At 40.4% G+C, this 24183-nt stretch overlaps 1 protein-coding gene across 21 annotated transcripts in view; it reads left to right on the forward strand.

The window, feature by feature from the left end:
- The window catches only part of RGS6 (regulator of G protein signaling 6), a 636900-nt gene that overhangs the window by 273251 nt on the left and 339466 nt on the right, over positions 1 to 24183 (forward strand). For 5 of the 21 annotated variants that reach the window (XM_054448780.2, XM_054448770.2, XM_054448766.2 and 2 more), the window contains exon 1: positions 7010 to 8625. The exons of the other annotated variants lie outside the window; for them this stretch is intronic. In XM_054448780.2, coding sequence (XP_054304755.1) covers positions 8515 to 8625 — 111 coding nt within the window. In that variant the 5' untranslated portion in view covers positions 7010 to 8514. Of the gene's footprint in view, positions 1 to 7009; positions 8626 to 24183 lie in introns of those variants that run through there. 21 annotated transcript variants of the gene reach the window in all.

The raw sequence follows: 24183 nt of genomic DNA on the forward strand, positions 1-24183 counted from the left end.
GGCTGCAGTGAGCTATGATTGTGCCACTGCACTTCAGCCTGGGTGACAGAGTGAGACCGTATCTCAAAATATATATGTGTACGTTTAGTATCTAACAAGAAAAATGAAAGGCAGATAAAAAGTATACATATTCTGTTCTTTAAAAGGCAATAATCATTTGAATCTTTTGAGTTCAAAATGCTGTGTTTTATAAATTTATAAATGTGTCTATAAATTTTTCTTTCTATTCTATTTCTTCTTAGCATTGAAGTGAGCAATTTTATTAAAATATGCCATTTTGGTGGTAAAACATTTAATTTCAAAGTCACCTTAAGTGAGTGATATGCTTGTACCCAGCCACTTAATTATCTGGGGGAAGTGACACAGTTGTCTACATGCAGGACAATTTCAAGGTCACTGGAAACCCTCTCACCTCCCCATGCTGCCAGCTTATTGTCCCATACATGATAACATTCAGATTTGGGACTAGATGGCCAGGAGAAAAGCATTGAGCAGCCTTCACTCCAGAAGGACTTTTTGTGCTTTGCTCCCTGACTTCTCCTTTTGTTCGGGGAGCATGCAGTAGTGAGAACACCTAAATTGTGATCCTTGTCCTCCATCTATAAACAATTCATATTGTTTTAGGTTCGTTTCTCAGAGCGTAAGAATGAAGACTGTGGTATGGCCCGGCTCTTTCTTATGAAAACGCTCTTGATAAAACAATCTACATAAGTAGACTGACCAGTTAAATATGGTTATTAATCATTCAGTTTTATCTGCATAATGGTCATATCAAAACTAATTATTGCTATATTAGGTAAATATTTAGAGAGCACCCTTTTATGAACCACACTCTTTGCAGAATACAGATACCCAGGAAGTGGATCTCTTGTCTTGAAGGAGCTGAAATTGAGTTGAGTTATCCCGGAATCACTTTTTTCCTTTAGAGTTGGAATTTTGACAGATGGAGAAAATTATCTAATAAAGTGTTCAAAAACTTGTTTGGCCCATGTGGGTTGAGGATTAATCCGTTAGAGCCACAGGCAGATTGAGCACACTATTATTAGCTCAGAAGAAGCAAGTTGTTCAGAGAAGGATGAGAGATGGCAGATTCCCTCTAGTTCCTCTTTGCTGCTAGAGAGGTGAGCTTCCAGGGGCTCCTAGTTCAGGTTGCTTATATTTTTTTCACCTGTATTTGGTTTCCACAAGCCTTCCTTTCATCGTCAGATTTGTCCAAAATTTAACACCTGTGTGTCCAATCAAGGAAGGACATGATATCACATTATGAGTTTATTTAGGTAGGAAGTCTTTGAGGAAAATAATTTTTGTCATTTGAAAGAAAGAAGAGTGTTTTATTTTTGAGTCACTTCAGGTCTTTGTCCTGAAGAACAGATTCACTCTTGTTTAAACTCTGTCTCAGTGAGAATGTCTGCGGGGATGGGAGGCAGCATTTCCCATTGCATCTAATTATCTAGAAAACGAGAGACGACACCTTAACAGTGCAAATCCTTTTAGAATTGATCTACCTGGTCTTCTGCTTTTTCCTTTCTCCACTCTGCTTTGTCTTGAATTCCCAGAAATGCCATCTTAAAACTCTTCCAAAACTGCTGGCTGTTCTTTCCCTTGTTTTTTTCTACCAGTTTTTTTTTTTTTTTAACCATCATGTAAAGAGACAGCTTCCAAACGGTGCTCTATAATTGAGCAATAAACAACAAACTTTTGTCTGTACGTATCCATACTACCAATCAAAATACTTAATAACAAAATAGCAATAAAAAATGGCCGATGTCACATTTTTCATCTTCTGTCAAAATCAGAACCCTTTGTTTTACCATTTGCTTTTACATCTGGGGGGTACATAAATTCCTGAGAAAATGCTAAGCATATACATCAAAGAAATTCAGACAAATATATGTGAACAGAACAGGTCACTGACACTAATCTTGGCCAAAACCTAGAGTTATTCGGAAAAGATGTCCAGAGGCAGATCTTGGAGTTTTTGAAGAATCAGAAAGATAAGAGGAAAACCTGGATACAGAGGTGTCACAGAAGCCAAGGAAAGTGTTCTAAAAAGGAAGACGAGGTCAACAGTGTCAGGTGCAGCTAAAATATTAAGTATAAAGAGGACTGAAAAATATATCTTGAATTTAGAGACTTGAAGGTTATTAGGGACCTTAACAAGCATTGTTTTTGGGGAGTTATGCAGCTAGAAGTCAAACTGGTAGGTTGAGGAAGGAGTGGAAGCTAAGGCAGTAGAGCTGTGGGTATGGACACTTCCTTCAGATTAGCTGTAAAGAGAGTAATAGAACAGTGGCGTAGGAGGATAGGGGATTGAGGACTAGGAAATAATTTATTTTAGATGGGAGATATTTGAATAGGTTCAAAGCTTATTGGAATGATTCAGCTGAAGGCAGAAGTCCAGTAACAAGAGAGAAAATAGAATAGATAATGTTAAGTTCCCAAGATCCACAATGACCCCCAAACGCAAGAATCGTCTTAGAATAGACTTGGTATACGAAGTTCAACTGCAAAAGACCCTATTTTTAGACAGCCTCTGAATTTAGGAAACAATGTCCAGCCCGGAGGAAAAAAGAAGAGGGCAGAGTTACTATTTTCTCCATGTTTGATTCTAAGGAATGTAGCGTTATTTGGATATTACATCAAACCTTGGAAAATAAGGGAAGGGGCAGGCCGTGAAGATATGTGCAATTAAAATTAGAAACTAGACGTGGCCGGTAAATTGATTACAAGTTAATCTACCTTTGCCATAACCTGAGAGAGGTGATGTAGTCAGGAAGTTAGGTTTTATCTCAGGTCGGCTTTCTAAATATTGAAAGCTGTCACCAAAGAAACTAACATGGAACCAGTACATTACCTGGGGGAGAGCACCTACAGCCACAGATGTTGGTGTGCCTGAGAAAGTCCAGAATTTTAAAAATAAAATTAGAATAGCTGTGGCCAGCAGTACCCTCCAGACTCCTCAATTGCACACAGCTCCCTTTGTGTCCATTTTGAGGACTCAGCACCAAGACTTCTAAGACATGAAGCACTGGGCAATGCTTTGGAGACATGACAATGCTAATTATGCTAAATACTCATGATATGTTGTCTAATATTGATATTGATAACCTAATCAAAGACTCACTTTAGCTAAGCTGACCTTGCTGAATTGCCTGTGTTAGCTGCCAACAATGTCAACAGAGAGGAGAGTAATGGTCAAACTGGAGGCAGATAGTGTTATGATTTATGAGGGGCCATGAAGGCAGTGTTTTTGTCCGTGGGAGCTGTGATTAGATGCTATGGGTAGCTGAATACGGTTGAGATTTTTCAAAAATTGGCAGGCATGCTACTTTGGAAGTTCTCCAGTGACACATCAGAGATTTAATAAATTATTACAGTTTTGTATTCTTGCTTTCTGTGACATCTCTCCCCTTTGTGCTTAATCAATGTTTGTTTCCCAGTATGTGTTTGTCACTATTATTAATTTTGGAAGATACAAGGAAATCCCCAAATCAGTAAATGCCATCTAGGAGTGATTCTCTAGTCTTGTAGTTGGACACAAACCCACAACATAACCCCCTCTGTAGGCTCATGCAAGAGGAAAGGAATTCAGCTTAGTGATGGAGTAGGCCCAGTTCCAAGGATGCCACTGGGTATCCTGTACATCCAGAGAGGAACAGGGCAACTTCCTGACTCTTTTACATCACTTTCTGAAAGGAAAGGGAATGTTTCAAAGTAGGACCATGCACAGATACCTGACCACCTATCCCTTTTTAAAGTCCCACCTGTCACGTCTCTACACCAGTTGTATTGCATTACCTGGGTAAAGGAGTCAAGTGGGAAGGGGTGGAGGGTAGTCCCAAGCTAATGAGACCAGCATTCCCCTGGGTTATTTTATAGTTTATCTTATTAATCCTAGAAGCTTGACTATGAGGCCTGTGTTAAGGAGATTTCTCCTTGGGGAAAGATAATCTTACCAACACCTTTGGGCTGTTTTCCTAATTCTTAACACTACTCCTGTATATTCCTCACTGGGAGCTATGAAATAGACAAGTTTGCCTCTCGAGACTTTCTATGAAAGCTTTTTTGATGTTACTCCTGGGAGCTTCTCAATGGGCCAGGAAAGAGGCCCCAAAGCCACACTGTATACTAGGCTAAGTCACACACCCTTTTGTTTCCCTTGTCAAATGGCAGTCCACCCAATGCCATCCACTCAAGCAGAAGGTCCTATGAAGCACCCAGCTAGCAGCACTATTTGGTGGGGAAAGACGCCCCACTTCCCAAAGACATTTGCCTCATCATCACATTCTCATGAACAACGTCTTGAGAGACAATGTGTGAGGGGCAGACGTTTAGATTATCATCAAGGCCATGACAGATTGGCAGCTACAGTTGCCTAAAGTTAGATAGCAAAGCATTCCAGGTAGATGCAGGTTTATTCCTAAAGATCAGCAGTTTTTGATTTTGGTGGAAATTTTTCTTAACTACAGACAGTGTTGAACTTCAGCTGAGTTCTGTGCTCCGGAAAACAGCAACGATTAAGAAATCCTTCCATGCTTTTGTGTTCTGGGAAACAGCTCACTGCAAAGAATCACCATCCCCACGTGACGTATGTAAGATTCACAGAGGATCCTCTTGTTTACCTAGAGGCCAGACACAGGCCCTCCAAACTCCCTTTCTCTGTCTCATAAATGATTAGCTGAACGTTTGCCCCCTGTGATCAATCTGGACAAAATACCTACTAATTTGATTTGACAGCTGTAGTGAAGCTTGTCTCCTCCCCCACAGCCTGTAAACTTTGACTCATTCCTGAGGCTAAGCAAGTGTTGGAACTGGGAACAACCCCTCCTTAATGGCCCTTCCTGAGACTCTCCATTGGCTGCAGACAAATCTTTCTTGTTCAGCTGTCACATCATCCCATGTGTGCATCCCGCATTCCTAGCTCCTTCTAGCCTTGTTTATTGCTCTTCATTAAAAAAGAAGCCCTTTTAGCCTGACCATCTGGATGTTTATAGATCTTATGGTCAGAGTCTTTTCCCTATTGCAAAAATCATCCTCTCCATTTGGCATATTCTTTAAAAGTAAAGTCTCTCCTTACCTAAGTCTAGGTTTGTTTTTATTTGACACTACTGTCTATATTTTGGTATTTAATACTGTGTACGTTGAACACGATCTTTTCTTGATGATCTAGCTTCATCTTTAAGACTATTATCACATTGTGCTGAAGAGGTAGTTGTCAGTGAGGCCAATTCTGGGTGGGATATTGGCTGACCTGGCACTAATGCTGGAGCCAACTTATTTCTGGGATAGAGCAGCTACTTTTGTTTTATGCATTTTTGAGTTACATTAAACTCATTTGGATAGAGTATAATAGTGATCTTTCACTTGGCCAGAAGAAAAAAAACTACACCGTTTATTTTCTTATTTTTTGATTTTTTTTCATTGAGATGGGGTCTCACTCTGTCACCCAGGCTGGAGTGCAGTGGGTGCAATCTCGACTCACTGCAGCCTCTGCTTCCTGGGCTCAAGCGATCCTCCTACCTCAGCCTCTTGAGTAGCTGGGACCACAGGCACGTGCCACCATGCCCAGCTGATTTTTTGTATTTTTGATGGAGATACCATACTGACACTGTTTTAAAAATAATCCTAGAATTCATAACTTTCTAGCGTGTGTATGTATAAATTATAATCTGTTATGTTTAGAAATTAACAGGAATCAAATAATGAAGCTAATTTTCCAAAAAGTGATTGAGCTACAATGCAGACATCTGACCATCTTGTTTTTAGCCCCCAAGGCATGCAAATGTTAGAAGAAAAAGAACCTTTAAAATTGCAATTGATAGTAAAATTGCTTAATTATATGTATAATATGTGGAAGAATATGTATATACAGCCATTTATCAAAAAAGAGGTCAGGCAAGTTGGGTGCAGTGTCACACCTGTGGTCTCAGCTACTTGGGAGGCTGAGGTGGGAGAGTTGCTTGAGCCCAGGAGTTTGAGTCCAGCCTGAGCAACACAGTGAGACACTGTCTCTTAAAAAAACATGGGGAGTAGGGTAAGGAAAGAACCAGGTAAAGACAGAAGAAAACCATCCAGCCATGAGGCCTTACAGAGCAATATGATATAGAAATTATTCTCATTTATTAATACAAATAAGAAAAATGAGATTTGAAGATTTGTGATTTGCATAAATTTACCTTACTTATAAGTGCCAGAACCAGAGTTAGAACTCCGTTATTCTAATTTCTGGTCTATGACTGTCATCAGGACACTGTGAAGCCTTTCCTTTAGTGAGTTCCAGGTAACACAGACCAGAAAACCTTCCTAATTGTATTCCTTGTTGTTCGTGTCACTGTCAGACTCTACAACTTGTTGCTTCCATTACTGATTTCAACACCAGGGGCTGCTATCCGCTCTTCTCTTCCTCCTTTTCTAGGAAGCCTTACTGTTCAAATGTGTAAAAACTCATTCTTGACTTCCAACCAATCAGCCAGAGACATGACCTTCATGCAGACCATCATCTCTTTGAGGCTGTGTCTATTTCTGACTACTTGGGGGCTGCTGGTTTGCTGACAGGGGTAGAGATAGAAAGAAAGGAACTGTTTCTCTGTTTCACCCTGTTAGAAATGCTTGTTTCCCAGTGCCATAAAGAAATAGCACTTGAACATAAATTTAATTTCCTCAGCAAGGCCGTTTTTTTACTTTCTGCAGAAAGGGTACCCTAACCAGCAATTTTACCATGAGGGTACACAGAACAAAGGAGACAGGGTCGTTTATAACCTGATGTGACCACCCTGCTGCTGTGTCCGGTTTCCATTGGCTGGAATGGGACCTCACATTCTGTATTTGTCCTGATTGGCTAGCAACTTAGAACTTTTTAAAAGAGGCAAAGGCAGAGGAGAACAAAGGAAGGAGGAAGTAACTTGTGGAATGCTGAAAAAGGTAAAAACGCCTTCAAATAAGGAAGAGGAACAGGCTGAGACCTAATGCTTGCTTGGACCAGTGTAAGCATGCCAGGGCAAATATTTAGGCTAAATTGTGGGAGCTAAGAACATAAAGTACATTGATTTCTTTATTATGGCTAGCAGATATTTAAGAATGTTAGCACAGGTCTTTGAATAATTTTTGCTTCTAAGAGAAGTTACTATTTATTCCTAATTAGACAGGGAGGAAAGTCTTTGAAGAGGAACCTCTACTTTATTTTCTACACTCCCTCACCTTCCTAGGTCGTCTGAAGGTTTCCTGAGGTTCTGGAAAACAGAAAGTATCCTAAATACTTAAATAGTATTATATGCTACCAATTAATTGTCCACTCTATCATCTAAAGATCTCACGACAAACAGTATATGGAAGTATATGTTTCACCTTATCCTGTAGGTCCAAATTCTCTGTTGAGAATTATGTGGACTTCAGAGCTAGTTTGTTTCATGGAGGTAGCTAGTTTGTTTCACTGACATGCTGCATGCCTCACTTGGTAAGCCTCAGGCCTTGTCCAGAGCAGGGTATAGCCTTTGGTCTAGCCAACCTTGCTGGATGTTGTAAAGTATTTTAGCTATTGGATTATGCTTTCTATAAATGTAAAGATGTCACGGGACCTCAGGTGTATTCATGCAGGCTTTGCCATTTATCCTAGCTCCAGTTAGTTACCGCAGGGATAGCAAAATAAATGTAAGGCATCACACCAACACAAGGAATGATCAATCTTGTTACTAAGAGGACAGAGGAATCCCTACCATGTAGGGTAAATTTCTTTCTAGGCCCTTTAAATGTGAAATGTAATAAGGCAATTTAAAGATCATTTCACTAACATGTAAAGGAAAATACAAACATGTGCACATCAAATTGCAGGTCTTACAGTTTTGGTTCTAAGGAAACAATAATTAACATAAGCTCAAAATGACACTTGCTGTCTGGGAACAGTTCTGGTGAAATAATGAACCTGTAGAAATAAAATTGAAGAGCTAATCAGCCTTGAACGGCGCTGAGGTGCGTGTTTCTCTCTCTCTGGTTGCTGTTCATCTCTTGCTTGTCTCTCTGCTTTCCTCTATGCCTTTGATGAGACACATAATTTTTATGTTGGGCGACAAGGTCACAGTTCTCTCTGATAATTACATAGATGAGAATATATTTGGTCTTGGAGGAAAAAAACTTTGCTTTACAAATGTACATATAGAAATAACTTTGACCTTTTGGTAAAGATAACCAGGTTCTTCCTCAGCAACAGAAAAACAGGCACATTCCGAGGTGTGAGTTTCATTTTATAGTGATAGCTCCTCCTAATAAAAACCTTTGTAAGGAAAAGGACAAAGTTGTTGGTTCAGGGGGCTAGCGGTAGACCCCTTCTCCTACAGCTCAAAGATAAGGTAAATCAAAGTGCCCCCCAAGAGTTAAATGAGAGAAAACCCACATGCAGTGGATAGCATTAGCCATCTGTGGTAGGAAAGGAACAGATTGTCAGTCAATGCATGGTTAAAGAGTTTGAGAACACCCAAAACCTTAATCAAGGTGATATGGGAGCAATCTCATGAAGGTAGAATGGGAGGATGGTTGCATTTAGCTGTTAAAACCTCATCAGTTGCATTCCCACAGGAAGACTGCCTGGATATTAAGATGATGTCGTCACAGAGCTGGGATTCTCACAGTGTGGTAAGAAGACCTCTAGCATAAGAATCTCCTGTAAAAATGCACATCTTAGGGCTTTACTTCATAGACACCAAAAATATTTGGAGTGGGCTCAAAGAATCTGCATTTTGTTTATCTATATGCAACTGAATTTTCTTTTTTATAGTTTTTTTCTAATTTAAAAAAAGTAACACAATATGGGCTCATTGCAACCAGGAATGCAAATATAAGGAAAGGAAAAGTAAATCTTAGTTGATCCTTCTTTTTCTCTTACCCTGAGGTAGCAATACTAGTAGCAATTGTTACTAGCAACAGTACTGGTGAGCATGAGCATCCTTCCGTCCCATTTTTCACACTTACAAACATATATACATTTTTAAGAGGTTTTATTTTTTGCTTCTCTTGTTTGTTTTTATAAACTAGGTCATATTATAAAATTTGGAGATTTACTTTTCTCAAATCATAATGCCAAACACTCCAGGTATTTTAAAAATGTGTGTACATCTATATATGTATTCACACACATTTACACATATGCATACAAACACCCACATACATATGTGTGTCAGGTTGCTTGAAAATGCAGCTTAAAACCCGTTTAGGGCTAAATACTGGCACAGTAGTCCAGTATCATAAGGAAAAGTTAAAAAAAACTTTGAAGAATGGCATTCTTTTAAATTCTATAGTTTTCTATGGAATGGATTATTAAGATATTCAAGCATGTCCCGTAGATGAACATTCAGGTTGTTTTCTATTGTTGCTGCATATGTTTTATTTCATTGCCATTACAAATGCCTTTATTTTTGGGATGATAGATGAGCAGAAATGGGATTTCTGAGTCAAATGCTATGTTCATTTTAAATTATATTAGTATTATAATATGACTTTCCTAAAAGCTTGAGGTAAATTACAGTCGATTATCATGATTCCACTTAGTTATGTCCTATAAAATCACCTTGAGCACTGAAGTAGCAGACACTGACTCACTGTATTAATGTATTAATATGTTGTATCGATATATTAATATTGAATTAATATGTTGTATCAGTATATTAATATTAATTAACTCTGGAGGAAATACAGGGTTAGGCTTCTACAAGCTCCTGGTCACACTTTTTTCAACCCATCAATACATAACCTTGTTTTACATGTGTTTCTGTTTAAATACATCTTATTTATTTATTTATTTATTTATTTATTTGAGATAGAGTCTCTCTCTGTCACCAGGCTGTAATGCAGTGGCATGATCTCAGCTCACTGCAACCTCCATCTCCTGGATTCAAGTGATTCTCCTGTCTCAGCCTCCCAAGTAGCTGGGACTACAGGTGCACACCACCATGCCCAGCAAATTTTAGTATTTTTAGTAGAGATGGGGTTTCACCATGTTGTCCAGGATGATCTTGATCTCTTGACCTTATGATCCACCCGCCTTGGCCTTCCAAAGTGCTGGGATTACAAGCGTGAGCCACTACACCTGATCAGCTTATTTATTATATATTATTGATAACCTAGCATTGAACTCATGGCCAGCAATATGTCCCATGCCTGAACAATGCTTATCTAACACATGGACTTTCTCTGTAAGGCACTTTATAGACTAAAGTGCCTTTACTAAAGTTTGTAAAGTGCATTATGGAGAAAGTTCATGTGTTAGATAAGGATTCAGCCCTGTGCAGAAAATGTGGCATTAAATTGACCACCAAAAGGATACTAGTTTACATTATGAGGGTGAAACAAGAAAGGAGAATGTCATCTTGTTCTACCTGGACTGGGAACATGCATTCTGGGTGACCACACTGCATGTGACCATGAATGACCACAAATGATCTCCAAAGTGCCACAAGTATTGGCTTTGGGGTTACAAATACATTTGAGAGTGTAGGCAAATTTGTGAATACAGAATCCACAAATAATAAGGATTGGCTGTATATTCCCACCAGCAAAGTGTCATGTTGATTATTCTTCATCGTCAGTGTTTCATTTTTTTTAATATTTGTGAAATTTTAGGGGAAAACTATTTCCTTGTTGCCAACTAACTAGTGAAGTTAAGCCTATTTTCTTAATTTATTACACATTTAAATGCAGTCTTTGATAACTTACCTGTTCTTATACTTTGCCCTTTTTCCAACCAAGTGACTTAATTTTTTTCTCATCAATTCTTAGAAACTGTATATTAGGGATATCAACCCTTTGTTACATGTTATGTAAATACTTTTTTATTCTACTGCTTGTCTTATTTTTGTTTTGGGTATCTTTGCTATATGTTTTAATACTCAAATATATCGACCTTCTTTTTGTGATTTAAGGTCTCCTGTCTTATTGCATCTCCAAGACTACATAGAATTTCACATTTTTATTCCAATATTTTTATTGTTACATATTTTACATTAAAATCTTGACTCTATCCAGAATGTTTTTGTTTCTGGTGTTAGGCAGGGGTCTATGTTCGTTTTTTTCTTCCAGACGAACATTCCTCAGTTGTTCCAAATAGGAAGAGAGGAAATCAAACTCTCCCTGTTTGCAGATAGTATGATTCTCTGCCTAGAAAACCCCATTGTCTCTGCACAAAAGCTCCCTGATCTGATACACAACTTCAGCAAAGTTTCAGGACACAAAATCAGTGAACAAAAATCAGTAGCATTCCTATATAACAACATTCAAGCTAAGAGCAAAATCAAGAATACAATCCCATTCATAATCGCTACAAAAAGAATAAAATATCTAGGAATACAGCTAACCAAGGAGGTGAAAGACCTTTACAATGAGAATTACAAAACACTGCTAAAAGAAATCAGAGATGACAAAAACAAATTGAAAAACATTTCACATGAATTTTTTTTTTCCCATCTGAATCGTTCCTGGATCTACATTATCCATGCCTGGTTTCCAGGCCCTCTCAGAGATTCTGTGAACTACTTATATCCTTTATTGATCCTTTTCTGCTTAGCCCGGATAAAGTAGATTATGATTTTGCAACTAAGAGTAGTAATTGGTGCTGGAAATATTTGTACCTAATGGACTGTCAAGTAAATGGGAACCCGGGGTTAGCTATTTAACATAGTCGAGTTTGAAGGCATGTGGAGCAAAACATTTCCTTAAATATTGGCTATGGTTAATTGGAGTGAAGTGCCTACTGAAGGCAGCATTTTGGGAAACTCAAGTGGCTGCTTCCATATCATATTTTAAGAAATGTGGCTGTACTGGCTACATGGAATTGTGCTAAAAATCTTAAAGAAAAATAAAACAGGCTCAAGGTTTTAAATTATTGCCTCAGTGTAGTCTCAGAAAACAAGAGAATTTCTGACTGGCCTAAAAGAATATCGTCTTTTATAGCAACAAGGTTGATGAAGTTGAACATCAAACATATGCTCTGATTCTGTGACTTATTGAATTACAGGCTACATTGAAAGATTGGCTGTGTTTCTTAAGTGAAATTTAGGACATTGGGAAGAAAAGAATGGGACCCTGAGAATTAAAGGCATTTGGGAGGATTCAGATGACTCACACTCCCAACCTCCCTAAATCCTCCTTTATCAGCAGCAGCAGCTCTTATCCTCTGAAGGACACAAACCTGTCTGAAGACCTTAGAAAGACCTTGCCTAGCTTCTAAGAGGATGCCAGTTCCTCATCACTCACTCCTATCTTATTACCTCTACTTATGTATTTGAAGTCAGATCCCAGTGTGTCCCAGAGATTTAATCATAAAGTCATACCTTGGGAGAAATATATTTCTTCTACTACTGCCACTGTTATTGCAATTTTTTACATACAAAAAATTGCAAGATTTTGCAATTTATGTCTACAAAATTTGCATAAAGTTATCCATTACTCATCCTAATTTTCTTCCTAACTAAAAGGGACATCTGTTTTTGCAATGACTCTACTAGAATACTACATTTCCCAAGCTTCCTAATATCTAGGGGTGGCCATGGGACCTAGTCAATGAGACGTAAGTTTAATTGTACTGATTATTCCTAAAAAAAGTTTTGGTATTCTAAGAACTGCTCTTCCTTCTTCTGCATTCCTCCTTACTGCATGGGCTTGGTCATAATTTCTGGAACTATAGAGGTCATCTTGCACTCATGAGGGAAAGGCCAGAAGAATTGCTAGGACTTCCAATCTGACATTTTTAAGCCCCTGAACAAGTGACAACAATCACTTTTACTCTTTTTTTTTTTTGTAATTAATGGAAGGGAAACAAACCTAATTGATACATTCAGCCAAACACGATCATCAGCAGTGATGATGCAAAAATGTAGCAAAGACATAGAACACCTATTTTCCCCTTGAAAAAGTGAAAATTCTTGAGTTTCACTGATTTTGCTAATTTAGATCCCATACCAACACTTTATTCAATTAGTTTGGCCAGAGAGTCGCTGTGTGCTAGTTGGCTTAGGCCAGTAGGGCCCTCCCTGGGAGCTGGGGTCAATCCCATTAACCCCACTTGTTTGCAGCTCCATGGGAAGAAGTGCTAAGAAGAAAAAAGGAGATGTTTGGATGTGAAATAGGTGAGTAACATGTCCACTTCATCCCTATTGTGAATATGTCGTTAAAATTTACTACTCTTATTCCACTTTCATGGTCACTGAACAATCTGCTGGTTGGATTTGACTTCTCATGTAATTTATAAGAGGGATATGAACTAATCAACTAATACGAGCATTGTGATCTGATTGCCGGTTTAGTTAATACATTTACGTAGAAGATTTTATGAATCAGCGTCTCTGTCTGAGCTTAGTTAATGTAAGTACTCCACCCCCACCTCCAAGAGATCTGCTCTGCCTGTGATGACAAGCCAGGTCTTGAGTCTGTAAGGATATTCAGGGCCAGATCCCAGAACAGGGAATTCTCCAGGTAAATGGCATCCTGCCCACTCACCGCCTGGGGAACTGCCTTTGCTGTACTTTTTAGCTTCTCCTTGAACTCTTGAAACTGTTGTAGATGTCATGGGTGTTCTTTTTCTTCATGTAAGATTTCAGCAGAAACATGTGCCCTGTCTCCAGGAGTACCAAAGATACCATGCAGGGTGGGACAGAGCCAGTTCCCATCTTCCTGGAGTCAACATGATTCTAGAACCTTCACCACTATAGATTGTCATCACTTCGATTCCATTTAAGGGTGCTGTGACAGATGTAACTAGAATGATACCAATTGCAGAAATGTAGGGTGAGCTTGCAAAACAAAAAGTCATTGATTCTGTAACCCATAGGCTACCAAGTGTCATGCAAAACATCTGGGGTATAGTTAACTTGCCAATATTTATTGAGTACAATGATATACATCTGACTAATAGAGATGTTATCAGTAATACTCAATAGGATAAAGAGAATTCTGGATGGGAAGATAGAAGCTACACTGCTAAGTGGTAATTTTCTTTACTATGGATGCATCCATGAGCAAATCACTTCAATTGAACGGCCTTCAAGTTTTTCACCTCCAAACAAATTTTGTGTTTGTGGAATCCAAATTAATGAGATTTAACTGCATGCTAATTAAAACTCCTTAGAATTCTGCAAAGACTTTCCCTTCAAGGGTTCAAATTTGTTGATGAAATTTTCTCATTAGACTTCACAATGAGTGTGCAAAACAAATGATCAGTCTATCAGCCCTAAAAAAAGAAAAACTCTAAGATATTCTTCCCAGGTTTTAATAATAAAACCTGGCAGCAATGGAACAGCCTCCCAAACCTGGCCTTAAGGTTATCTTGCAGGTTAACTCACTTTCTTAAAGAGATTCTTGTAATGATTTAAAACCAAATGGCGATGTAGCATTGAGGTTCAATTAGTGGATTCCTTAATTGGGTCTTGATCACATCTCTGATTGTCACCTCTAATAGGGCATATGAAAATTTCCATTCATTATAGTCATTAGTCCCTGCCAGTGATAAGGTTGTGAACAAATCTGTTGGTGTTCAACTTCTAATTTGTGTGATAATTTGTGTTTATGCTTAGAACACTTATTGGTTGTGGATGGAGGGGGTGTGACCCATTTAGAAACTATTCATGTAGATAAATCTGGAAAGTTTGCCTGGAATGGCTAAGGCATGGTGATGCCACCTAGTCTAGTAATAGACAAGGGCCACTTAGAAGGTCAGATGAATCTTATTCCAGAGTCAGGAAGAGAAATGGTTTACCCAGAGATGCAATGGGGTTGCTTCAAATGATCCAGAAGGGTGTTTTTGCATGGAAAGAAAGGTTCCATTAGGTCAGTGTTACTCTACAAATGGGGAGAAAAGTACCTGCATCAGAATCATCTGAGAAGCTTATTAAAAAGGTAAGCTCTTGGGCTACACTCCAGACCTCTGGGGCTAGGGCCCAGGAATCTGTGTGGTTAGTAAGCACCCCAGATTACGCCTAGGCATGCTGAAATTGAGAACCACTGCAGGAGACACCTGAGAGCAGAGACACAGAAACAAATTAGGTATAGCAAAGACATCAAAACATTTTGTAGTAAAGTATTGAGAAACTATTCAACTTGCATTTATCATTGGGATTTTGCCCTCAACAGCTGAAATACAATATTTAAGAGGAAGAAAGTTTCAAATTTGCAACAAGCAATAAGAAATGGGGCTTGACAAAGTGTCTTACTCCTGTAATCCCAACACGTTGGGAGGCCAAGGTGGGCAGATTGCTTGAGCTCAGGAGTTCAAAACCAGCCTGGGCAACATGGTGAAACCCCATCTCTACAAAAAAGTGCAAAAATTAGCCAGGTGTGGTGGTGTGCACCCAGTCTCAGCTACTCAAGAGGTTGAGATGGGAGGATGGCTTGAGCCCTGGAGGGAGAGGTTCTCGTGAGCAAGATTGTGCTGCTGCACTCCAGCCTGGGTGACACAGCCAGACCCTATCTCAAAAAGAAGAAGAAGAAGAAAAAGAAATGATTTGGGTGTGGGGTTTTTTTTTTTGTACTTTAGAGGCTTTCAGATTTTTTCTTGCTTTGTGTGGTCTTATTTAGTTATTTGTATTTGAGTTTGGTACATAAAATAATTTTAGTACTTATTATATATACAGGAATCATGGATATGCTCAACTTTATGTCTCCTATGCCTGAAAAGTTGTGCACCAATAACTCATAAGTTTTTTTAGGACACTGTACACTTTGTGAATCTGATGAAAGGCATGGAACTTGATTCCCACAAATGCATGTGCATCAGTATATAAAGCATTACATTTAATCTCTGGGGACTTAGAGATCTGTGCTCTCTCTGGACTCTACATCAAGAGCCTCTGACCTGAGCCTAAACCACCCAGTCGGCTGCTTCACAAAGTCAAGTAGCTCCACCTATGACTCAGCCATAGCAAGAAGGGAAAGGCCATGGTTTGTGTGGGAAAAATTGATGAAAGCAAAACTGAGGAATTCAGCAGTCCTTGAGGCCTCAACTCACACCTTTAAATCTGTTGGAATTGCCACAAAAATATTTGTTTTCCTAGAAGAATATTAGAGATTTACCCATCTTGAGTGGCAAGTCTAGATGCCCCATTCACTCATCAAGGCCTGGTGCCATATTTAGCAAAAGAGCCATAACTGAAGGTGCGTTTGATGAATTTAATAGGATTATGTCTTACTAAATGACATTAGGCTCCTGGGTTGGGCTTAGCCTTTATATTTATGTTTTATCACTGCAAATGAAGATGATATTCTCTGGCATATGGGTTTTGCAACCTCAGGGTTAGTCTTCTGATATGTGAAGTGGCCCTTGGCTTGTTTTGGGCCCGTTATAAATTAGATTTTTTAAAAAAATTCACTGTGTTTATATTTTATTTTATTTTATTTCATTTTCTTTTCTTCTCTTTTCTTTTCTATTTTATTTTATTTTTGAGACAGGACTTCATGCTGTCACCCAGGCAAGAGTGCAGTGATGCAATCACAGCTCTCTGCAGACTCAACTTCCCTGGGCTCAGGTGGTCCTCCCACCTCAGCCTCCTGGGTAACTGGGGCTACAGGCATGCATCACCATGCCTGGCTAATTTTTTTGGTATTACTTTTGTAGAAATGGGTTTTCATCATGTTGCCCAGGCTGGTCTTGAACTCCTGGGCTTAAGTGATCTGCCTGCCTCAGACTCCTAAAGTGTTAGGATTATAGGCATGAGCCCCCATGCCCGGCCAAAAACCATTCACTTTAGGAAAAAGAAAAATCAAACTTCCTATAATACCACCACCAAAGACACCTAATGTTAATAATATAGCATGTATTCCTCTAGCAAAAATTCTATGCTTTTTGCAAAAATAGGATCATACTATACTTAGTGTAATCAAATCTGACTCCTTCACTTATATCTTAAATATCTATTTCAATAAGTTCCAGCTATCATGTTCACTGGCTGCTAATATTCTCCAATATTTATGTATACTTTAAGTGTCAAATAGATGCTTAGGCTCATTCCATAAATGAGATATTTCTAACATCTTTCTATGCGTATAGCCATTAACATTTGGGATTTTTGCTGCTGTTATGATTAATTTTGGAGTCTCTGAAGAAACAGGTGCTTTGTAGCATCCAGTTTTCTTGCTTAAAAGGAAATTCCTCAGAGTTTAAGGGTGTTTAGATGTAATTTTCACTTTTCACTTTGTTCTGGAAAACTAAGAATAAATAAAAATCCAAATCTATAGCCCATGTCCACCCCCTCCTTTGAAAGTAATCAACCTCAGTCTCTGAAATTTCAAAGGAAAAAACTGAAAATACCACTGAAATCATTTTTAATTAGACATTTAGCAGTTCCTAAAGCAAGTTATAATTTGGCCTTCAAAAGCAGTATTTTTAAAGAAGGGAGCATTTTAATTGGTATGTTCTGGCTTAGCATATTTTCTCAGACATTAAAATTTTAAAATCTAGATGTCATATCAAAGTATAAGAGATGAAAAATATGATTTCTTCTGTCTAACTAGCTAAACTGTGGCACCTAACTGGACGTGTCTATATGGATGGATCTCTGGGAGAAAAAAACTTTTCTATTAGCTATGGCTTGATATATCTGGGGGGCCCAGAGCTGCCAACTTGATATCATGCATATGCTGTGTAGCATCTACTACTCAAAGTGTGGTCCATGGACCAGTGGCATCAATATCAACTGAGAACTTGTCAGATAAATAGAACTATGAATCCCAGCCCACATATCCTGAATCGGAATCTTCATTTTAACAAGATATCCGGGTGATTCTTATACACTTTATTGATCGATTGCTTGATTGATTGAGACAGAGTCATGCTGTGTCACCCAGGCTGGAGCACAGTGGCGCAATCTTGGCTCACTGCAACCTCCACTTCCTGGGTTCAAGCGATTCTCCTGCCTCAGCCTCCAGGTGCATTCCACCATGCCTGGCTAATTTTTTGTATTTTTAGTAGAGAAGGCTTTTTGCCATGTTATCCAGGCTGGTCTTGAACTCCTGGCCTCAAGTAATCCGCCCACCTTGACCTCCCAAAGTGGAGGGATTACAGGCGTGAGCCACTGCGCCCATGCATGCTGTTGAGGACACCAAACAAATCAAACCAACCAGATATATACACAGCATTCATCTACTTCTCTCCACTAGATATACAACATTTCTTTCAAAGAACTTGATTCTTGCAGGTGTTTGTAAAGTGATTTAAAATATGAAGATGTTGTATGTGCCTTAATATAGGAATGCGTGTGTTCAATCAAATTGACATTAAGAGTTACATATAGTGAAACTTCTCACTTTATTTTGATAATAGGGGATTTGGTGAGCACCTTCATTCCTTCTTTTCATTTTAATATTGCATACTGCGCGGTTTTTTAAAATTGGTTTTAGACACAAGATCTCACCATGTTGCCCAGGCTGGACTTGAACTACTGGGCTCCAGCAATCCTCTCCCCTCAACCTCCTGAGTAGCTGGGACGCCAGGCAAGCACCACTGCACTGGGCTTGGAACATTTTCTTAATCTGGAGACATCTAAATTAAGACTACAATATTAAAATGATGAAAAAATTGAATAAAGGTGTTCACCAAAACCCCTAGTGTTTTGGGCAATAATGATTTTAAGGCTTTGAGGCCCCTTCCCAATGCCAGTCATTCTACAAATTGTTCATAAGCACAAGCAAAATTGTAAGTTGTAATTTGGACTTCAAATACAGTATTTTTAAAGAAGGGAGGATTTTAATTGGTATGTTCTTGTTTAGCATATTTTATTAGATGTTAAAGTTTTAGAATCTAGATGTCATATTAAAGTATGTGAGATAAAGAATATGATTTCTTCTGTTTAACTAGCTAAACTGTGGCATATAACTGGATGTGTCTGTATAGAGGGACCTCTGGGAGAAAAGCAAAACTTCTATTAGCTGTGGCTTGGTATGTTTGGGGGTCCCAGAGCAAGCCAGGTACTTGACGGGGGAGGGGGGAAGAGCAATTTATGTGCCAGTAATTACAATTATAAACACATGAATGTCCTGGGATTGGAGAACCTGTTCTGTATGAGGGTACCAGGAGATCTTAACCGTGGAAGAACATTTAAACTGAATCGTGATGAATAAGTAGGATTCCCCAAGGGGAACTAGGAGGAACCAGCACCTCAGGTAACTAGAAGAATGAATATGAAAATACAAAAGTAGGCCAGGCACAGTGGCTCACACCTGTAATCCCAGCACTTTGGGAGGCCGAGGTGGGTAGATAACTTGAGGCCAGGAGTTCGAGATCAGCCTAGTCAACATGGTGAAACCCTGTATCCACTAAAAATACAAAAAAATTAGCCATGCATTGTGGCGGGCACCTGCAGTCCCAACTACTTGGGAGGCTGAGGCAAGAGAATTCCTTGAACCCAGGAGGTGGAGGTTGCAGTGAGCCGAGATTGCACCACTGCACTCCAGCCTGAGCAACAGAGCGAGACTGTCTCAAAAAAAATAAAAATAAAATAAAAATAAAAATACAGAAGTAGGTTACCATGTTAACAAATACGTTCATCATCTTGTTAGTAGGGACCCATTGGAGGGTTTTAATCAAGGAATGCCATTAGATTTGTATTTGAGAAAGATAATTCTGGTGGTTCAGTAGAAATAGAGCAAGGTCAGGTCAGAGGTAGGGAAATCAACTAGGAAGCCACTGCAACCATCTGAGTGATAGAAGATGAACTTGAATCGAACGTTGAATGTAGCAATAGTAGTGTGAGACTAAGTTCAGATACATGCTGGAAGTAGAGCAGGCAGGTTAGGGACTGAGCAAAGAGGTAGCATGGGAACAGTAGAAAGACAAGAAACACTTCGAAGATTCTAGTTAGAGGCTGGGCACGGTGGCTCACGCCTGTAATCCCAGCACTTTGGGAGGCCAAGGCGGGCAGATCACCTGAGGTCAGGAGTTTGAGACCAGCCTAGCCAGCTGGCCAAGATGGTAAAACTCTATCTCTACTAAAAATATAAAAAATTAGCTGGGCGAGGCAGCGGGCACCTGTAATCCTAGCTACTCGGGAGGCTGAGGCAGGAGAATCGCTTGAACCTGGGAAGCAGAGGTTGCAGTGAGCTGAGATTGTGCCACTGCACTCTAGCCTGGGCAACAAGAGTGAAACTCCTTGTTTCTGTCTTCCCTTCCTTGTGAAATCATTGTAGATACATTTGGGAAAATAACACAAAGAGATTCCACTGTCCCCCAATAGTAACGTCTTGCAAATCTATAGTAAAATAAACCCTTCTAAAAACTGTATGATTTATGAGCAATTTTAAGTTAAAATATCAGTATACTTTCATGCTGATTTCTAACTAGTCATTTCTCTGACCTCCCACCCCTCCCCTCACCCCTTGGCCCCTACCACCCTCCCACACACACACCTAATGGCTCTCCAGACCAGGCCCTGTCCCCATACTCCCCTGATCGAGCGGATCTTGAACCTTGTGGGGAAAATCACGTCTCCGGTGGTCACTGGATGCCTGGTGTCCATCCTGACCCTCTAAAGCTAGGGCTTCCCATTGTGGGCTGGTACCCCCTACATGTACCCTCCATGTCTACTTGTAGGGACCCCAGCTTCAGCAGTGCTCTTTACCATATTGTTAAATATATGGCAGGTTGGGGTTTGATTCTGGCCACAGCTCTCCCCAGATAACTGACAGAGTCATTTAGGGCCTTTGTCCCACATTTCTGGGAAATTTGTTTCTATAATAGTTAGGACTTTGGTATGCTAGTGACAGATGCACAGATCAAATTAACTTAAGAAACATAAATGTACTGGCTTACTGAGCTGGGAAGTCCGGGGATAAAGCTCCCTTCCGATATTCTGGGACTCAAACAATATTATCAAGATTCTCTCTCCCTTGCACTTTTGATTTGTTGACCTCACGCTCTTCATGGTGTGGTTTATATGGCCATTGGCATATCTGGAGATACATCCTTATATCTCAGAGTGACACATGAGGAATAAGACTCACTTCTCCACCATCAGTGCAAAACCCTACTGGAGAAGGGCTCTGTTTGGCCTCATTTACATCCTGTGCCAATCCCGTGGGCCAATCACTTGTGCAGGGGGATGTAGTGTATTTTGGATGAATCAACCAATGACTCAGCCTGAGCTCCTTATCGTCTGATAGACTTGGAATTGGGGTATCAAATTGTCTGGCTTAGTAGAACCACATGGAAAGGGAAGAAAGAGTTTTTCAAAGAAAAAGATATTGACGGGATGGGCTGGGCAGAACAACTAATATCCATTTTAGTTATTCTTGGATCTGGCATCTTCTGTGGTGAGAGAGGAATGTCACATGGCAGCTATGGTTGTCCCTTGGGAGTTATGGTCAGTGTTGACAGAAGAAGGCAAGGATGGCTGTAAGCACCAAGATGTTTATATGTGTGAGGTTGGAATTTAAAGGTTTTCAGAACTAATAGCCTTAATTGTCTTTGTGAAATTGAAAACAAAGGCATTTGTGAAAAGACAGGAGGGCAGGGTGGGGAAGCTTAAAGAGCTAGTTAAGGGTTTGAAGGATGAGAGAGAGATTACAAGGACAATGTAGAGGACTGCTAAGAGATATTGAGGATCCAACTAAGATTGGAAACTGTAGCACTCAGGATTCTCCAGAGACCCAGTAGGATGGATATATATGTGTATGTACACACACACAGAAATTTATTTCAAGGAATTGGCTTATGCAACTGTGGGGGTTGCACATCTGAAATCTCTAGGACAGGACTGCAGGCTGGAAACTCTTAGGCAGGAGCTGATGCTGCCGTCTCGAGGCAGGATTTCTTCTTCCTCAGGGAAACCTCAATTTTGCTTTTAAGGCCTTGCAGGTGAAGAGACGAGGCTCACCTGCATGATTAAGGGTTATCTCCTTTACTGACAGTTAGCTGATTGTAGCTACTAACCACATCAATCAAATACTTCCACAGCAACACCTAAATTAGTGTTTGGTGGGATAACTGGGTACCGTAGCCTTGCCAAGTTAACACATACAACGGAGTGTCACAGAGGCCTAAACTCTATGAGCCAGTCTGCATGACATTAGATGATCTACTTTTCCTCTTCAGTTCCACAGAGATAAATACCTAGCAAATAAAAGCCAAGAGAGTGAATTGTTAAACTGATTGATGATTGGAGGAATCTTCAGGATGGGGTCACTGGAGTCTCAAGGGGAGATCTTGACGTTGCTGTTGAGAGAATGGTGGACAAAGTCCCTCAGGGTTGTGGCTGGACTGAGAAGTTAGTTCCCCAAGTGTAAAGTGGCAAGAGTATCAACCCCACCAGTTAAAATGAATAATGCATGAATAATACTTATGTTGGGCACTGAACTAAGTATTGCATTAATTTTAAATTATTATCATTGTTATGATTTCATTTAACTGTCAAGGAACTGACACTTTACGTAAAGTCAAAGAGTGGATTTAGTGGGAGTAAGAGGATGAGCTAAGTGCAGTATATTGGATTTTATTTATTTACTCAACCACCAGTTATTTAATAAGCATTGATTATGAGCCAGGAACTGTTTTAGGTGCTAGAGATACAGTGGTAAACAGAACAGACAAAATCTCTGCCTTCATGGGGCTTAATCCTCTTGGTGGGAGGAGGTATCTGCTAATAAGCAGACAACTTCAGAAGGCAAAACTAGCTCCAGGTCCAGTGGTAAGCGTGTTATGAAGAATAGTAAAGCCAAGTTAGGCAATAGAGAGTGATGGGGCCAGACAGGGCTGGGGTAGGATGCTAGACTTATAAGAGAAACCCTTTCTGATAAAGTGACATTTAAACAGGACCGTGAAGGCGTGAAGGGAGAGCGTGGGCTATGAATATATAGGGAAGAGCAAGTTCGAGGGAAAGAACATGGTGTGTGCAAAGGTGCTAAGAGGGTGGAGGCTGCTTCTCCCTGTAAGTGAGGAGGAGAGGGATGGGGGATGAACTGGGATAGGTTGCAACAAGGGGCCATGTTGGGTGTGGTGGGTCATTATAAGTTCTCTGGAGTTCATGCTGCGTGAGGTGGCAAGACAATGGAGAGTTTTGAACACAGAAGTGACAAGATTCTTCTCTAAGGGTCATTTTGGAGGCTGTATGAGGAAGGGATACTGGGAGGACAAGGGTAGAAGAAGGAGACCAGTGGGAAACTGTTACAGTAATCCAAGCAAAAGGAATGTGTGGTCTGAAAGCCATGCTAGGTATTAGCATGACCAGGGCATGGCCACGGGTATGCATTGCTGAAGCAGCCAGCCAGTGAAGACCAAGATGGCCCAGGACCCTAGAGTGGCATGTCTGGAGGGGTCTGCTGTGTTGTCATGGAACTTCTTCAAGATGGAGACAGGATGCGTAGGCATGGGTAGAAGAACTCTGACCCAGATTCTGAAGTCCTCCAGGAGAGGGAAGATGGAGGAAAGCAGCAAAGGAGTAGAAAGAGGAGCATTAGCTGCATGCAGGCAGGCGCTTGAGGCTCCTGCCTCAGGGTCTTTACACGCACTGTTTTCTTTTCTGGAACATTCTCTTCCTAATATCCACGTGACTCAGTCTCTTCCTTCCCACCTCATTCTTTATTTAAATAGATTGGAAGACTGCTGTCAGGAAATAGTTTATGTAAGAATGAAGAGAATACTCTCTTGCCTCCATCGTTGTGTCACCTGGCATGGGGTGGCATGAGCAGCCACTGCCTGGAAGGTCTACGTGGAAGTGGTGTCCTCAAGGGAGAGGCGGGTCTGGCTTGAGGCTGGGAGGTGAGGGGACTCTCCTGTGAAAGGGGTAAGAATGCTGGGGACCTTACTGACCATGGGCTAGGGGTTTCAGCAGGCACTCTGGGGGGTGTCTGAAGGGAAGTCAGGAAAGGAGGGTACAATCAATGGGGATGAAGTAATGAGAGGACCAGAGGGAACAGGTGCTGGGATGGGAGCTGAGGATGCCAGAACGTGGGATCGACTGCCCTGGGAGGGCCTGGCAAGCCTGATGCTGGCGTGCGTGCAGCCTGTACACTTCCTGGGGCACCAAGCAGAGCATGGGTGGCCACAGGAGACGTAAGGGAGCGTTGTCTGAGGGGATGTGAGGAATGACCAGGTGCTACCCACCTACAGAGCTCTCAGGATGCTTAACTCCTGAATAAGCTGTAGCCTGGAATGGCTTGTAGACCTGAATGCAAACCAGGTGTAACTGGCAGAGAGGGAGCAGGCCCCAAAAGGTCTTTGTT

Source organism: Pongo pygmaeus, chromosome 15 (assembly GCF_028885625.2).
Source record: "Pongo pygmaeus isolate AG05252 chromosome 15, NHGRI_mPonPyg2-v2.0_pri, whole genome shotgun sequence".
In the NCBI taxonomy this organism is placed as follows: Eukaryota; Metazoa; Chordata; class Mammalia; order Primates; family Hominidae; genus Pongo; species Pongo pygmaeus.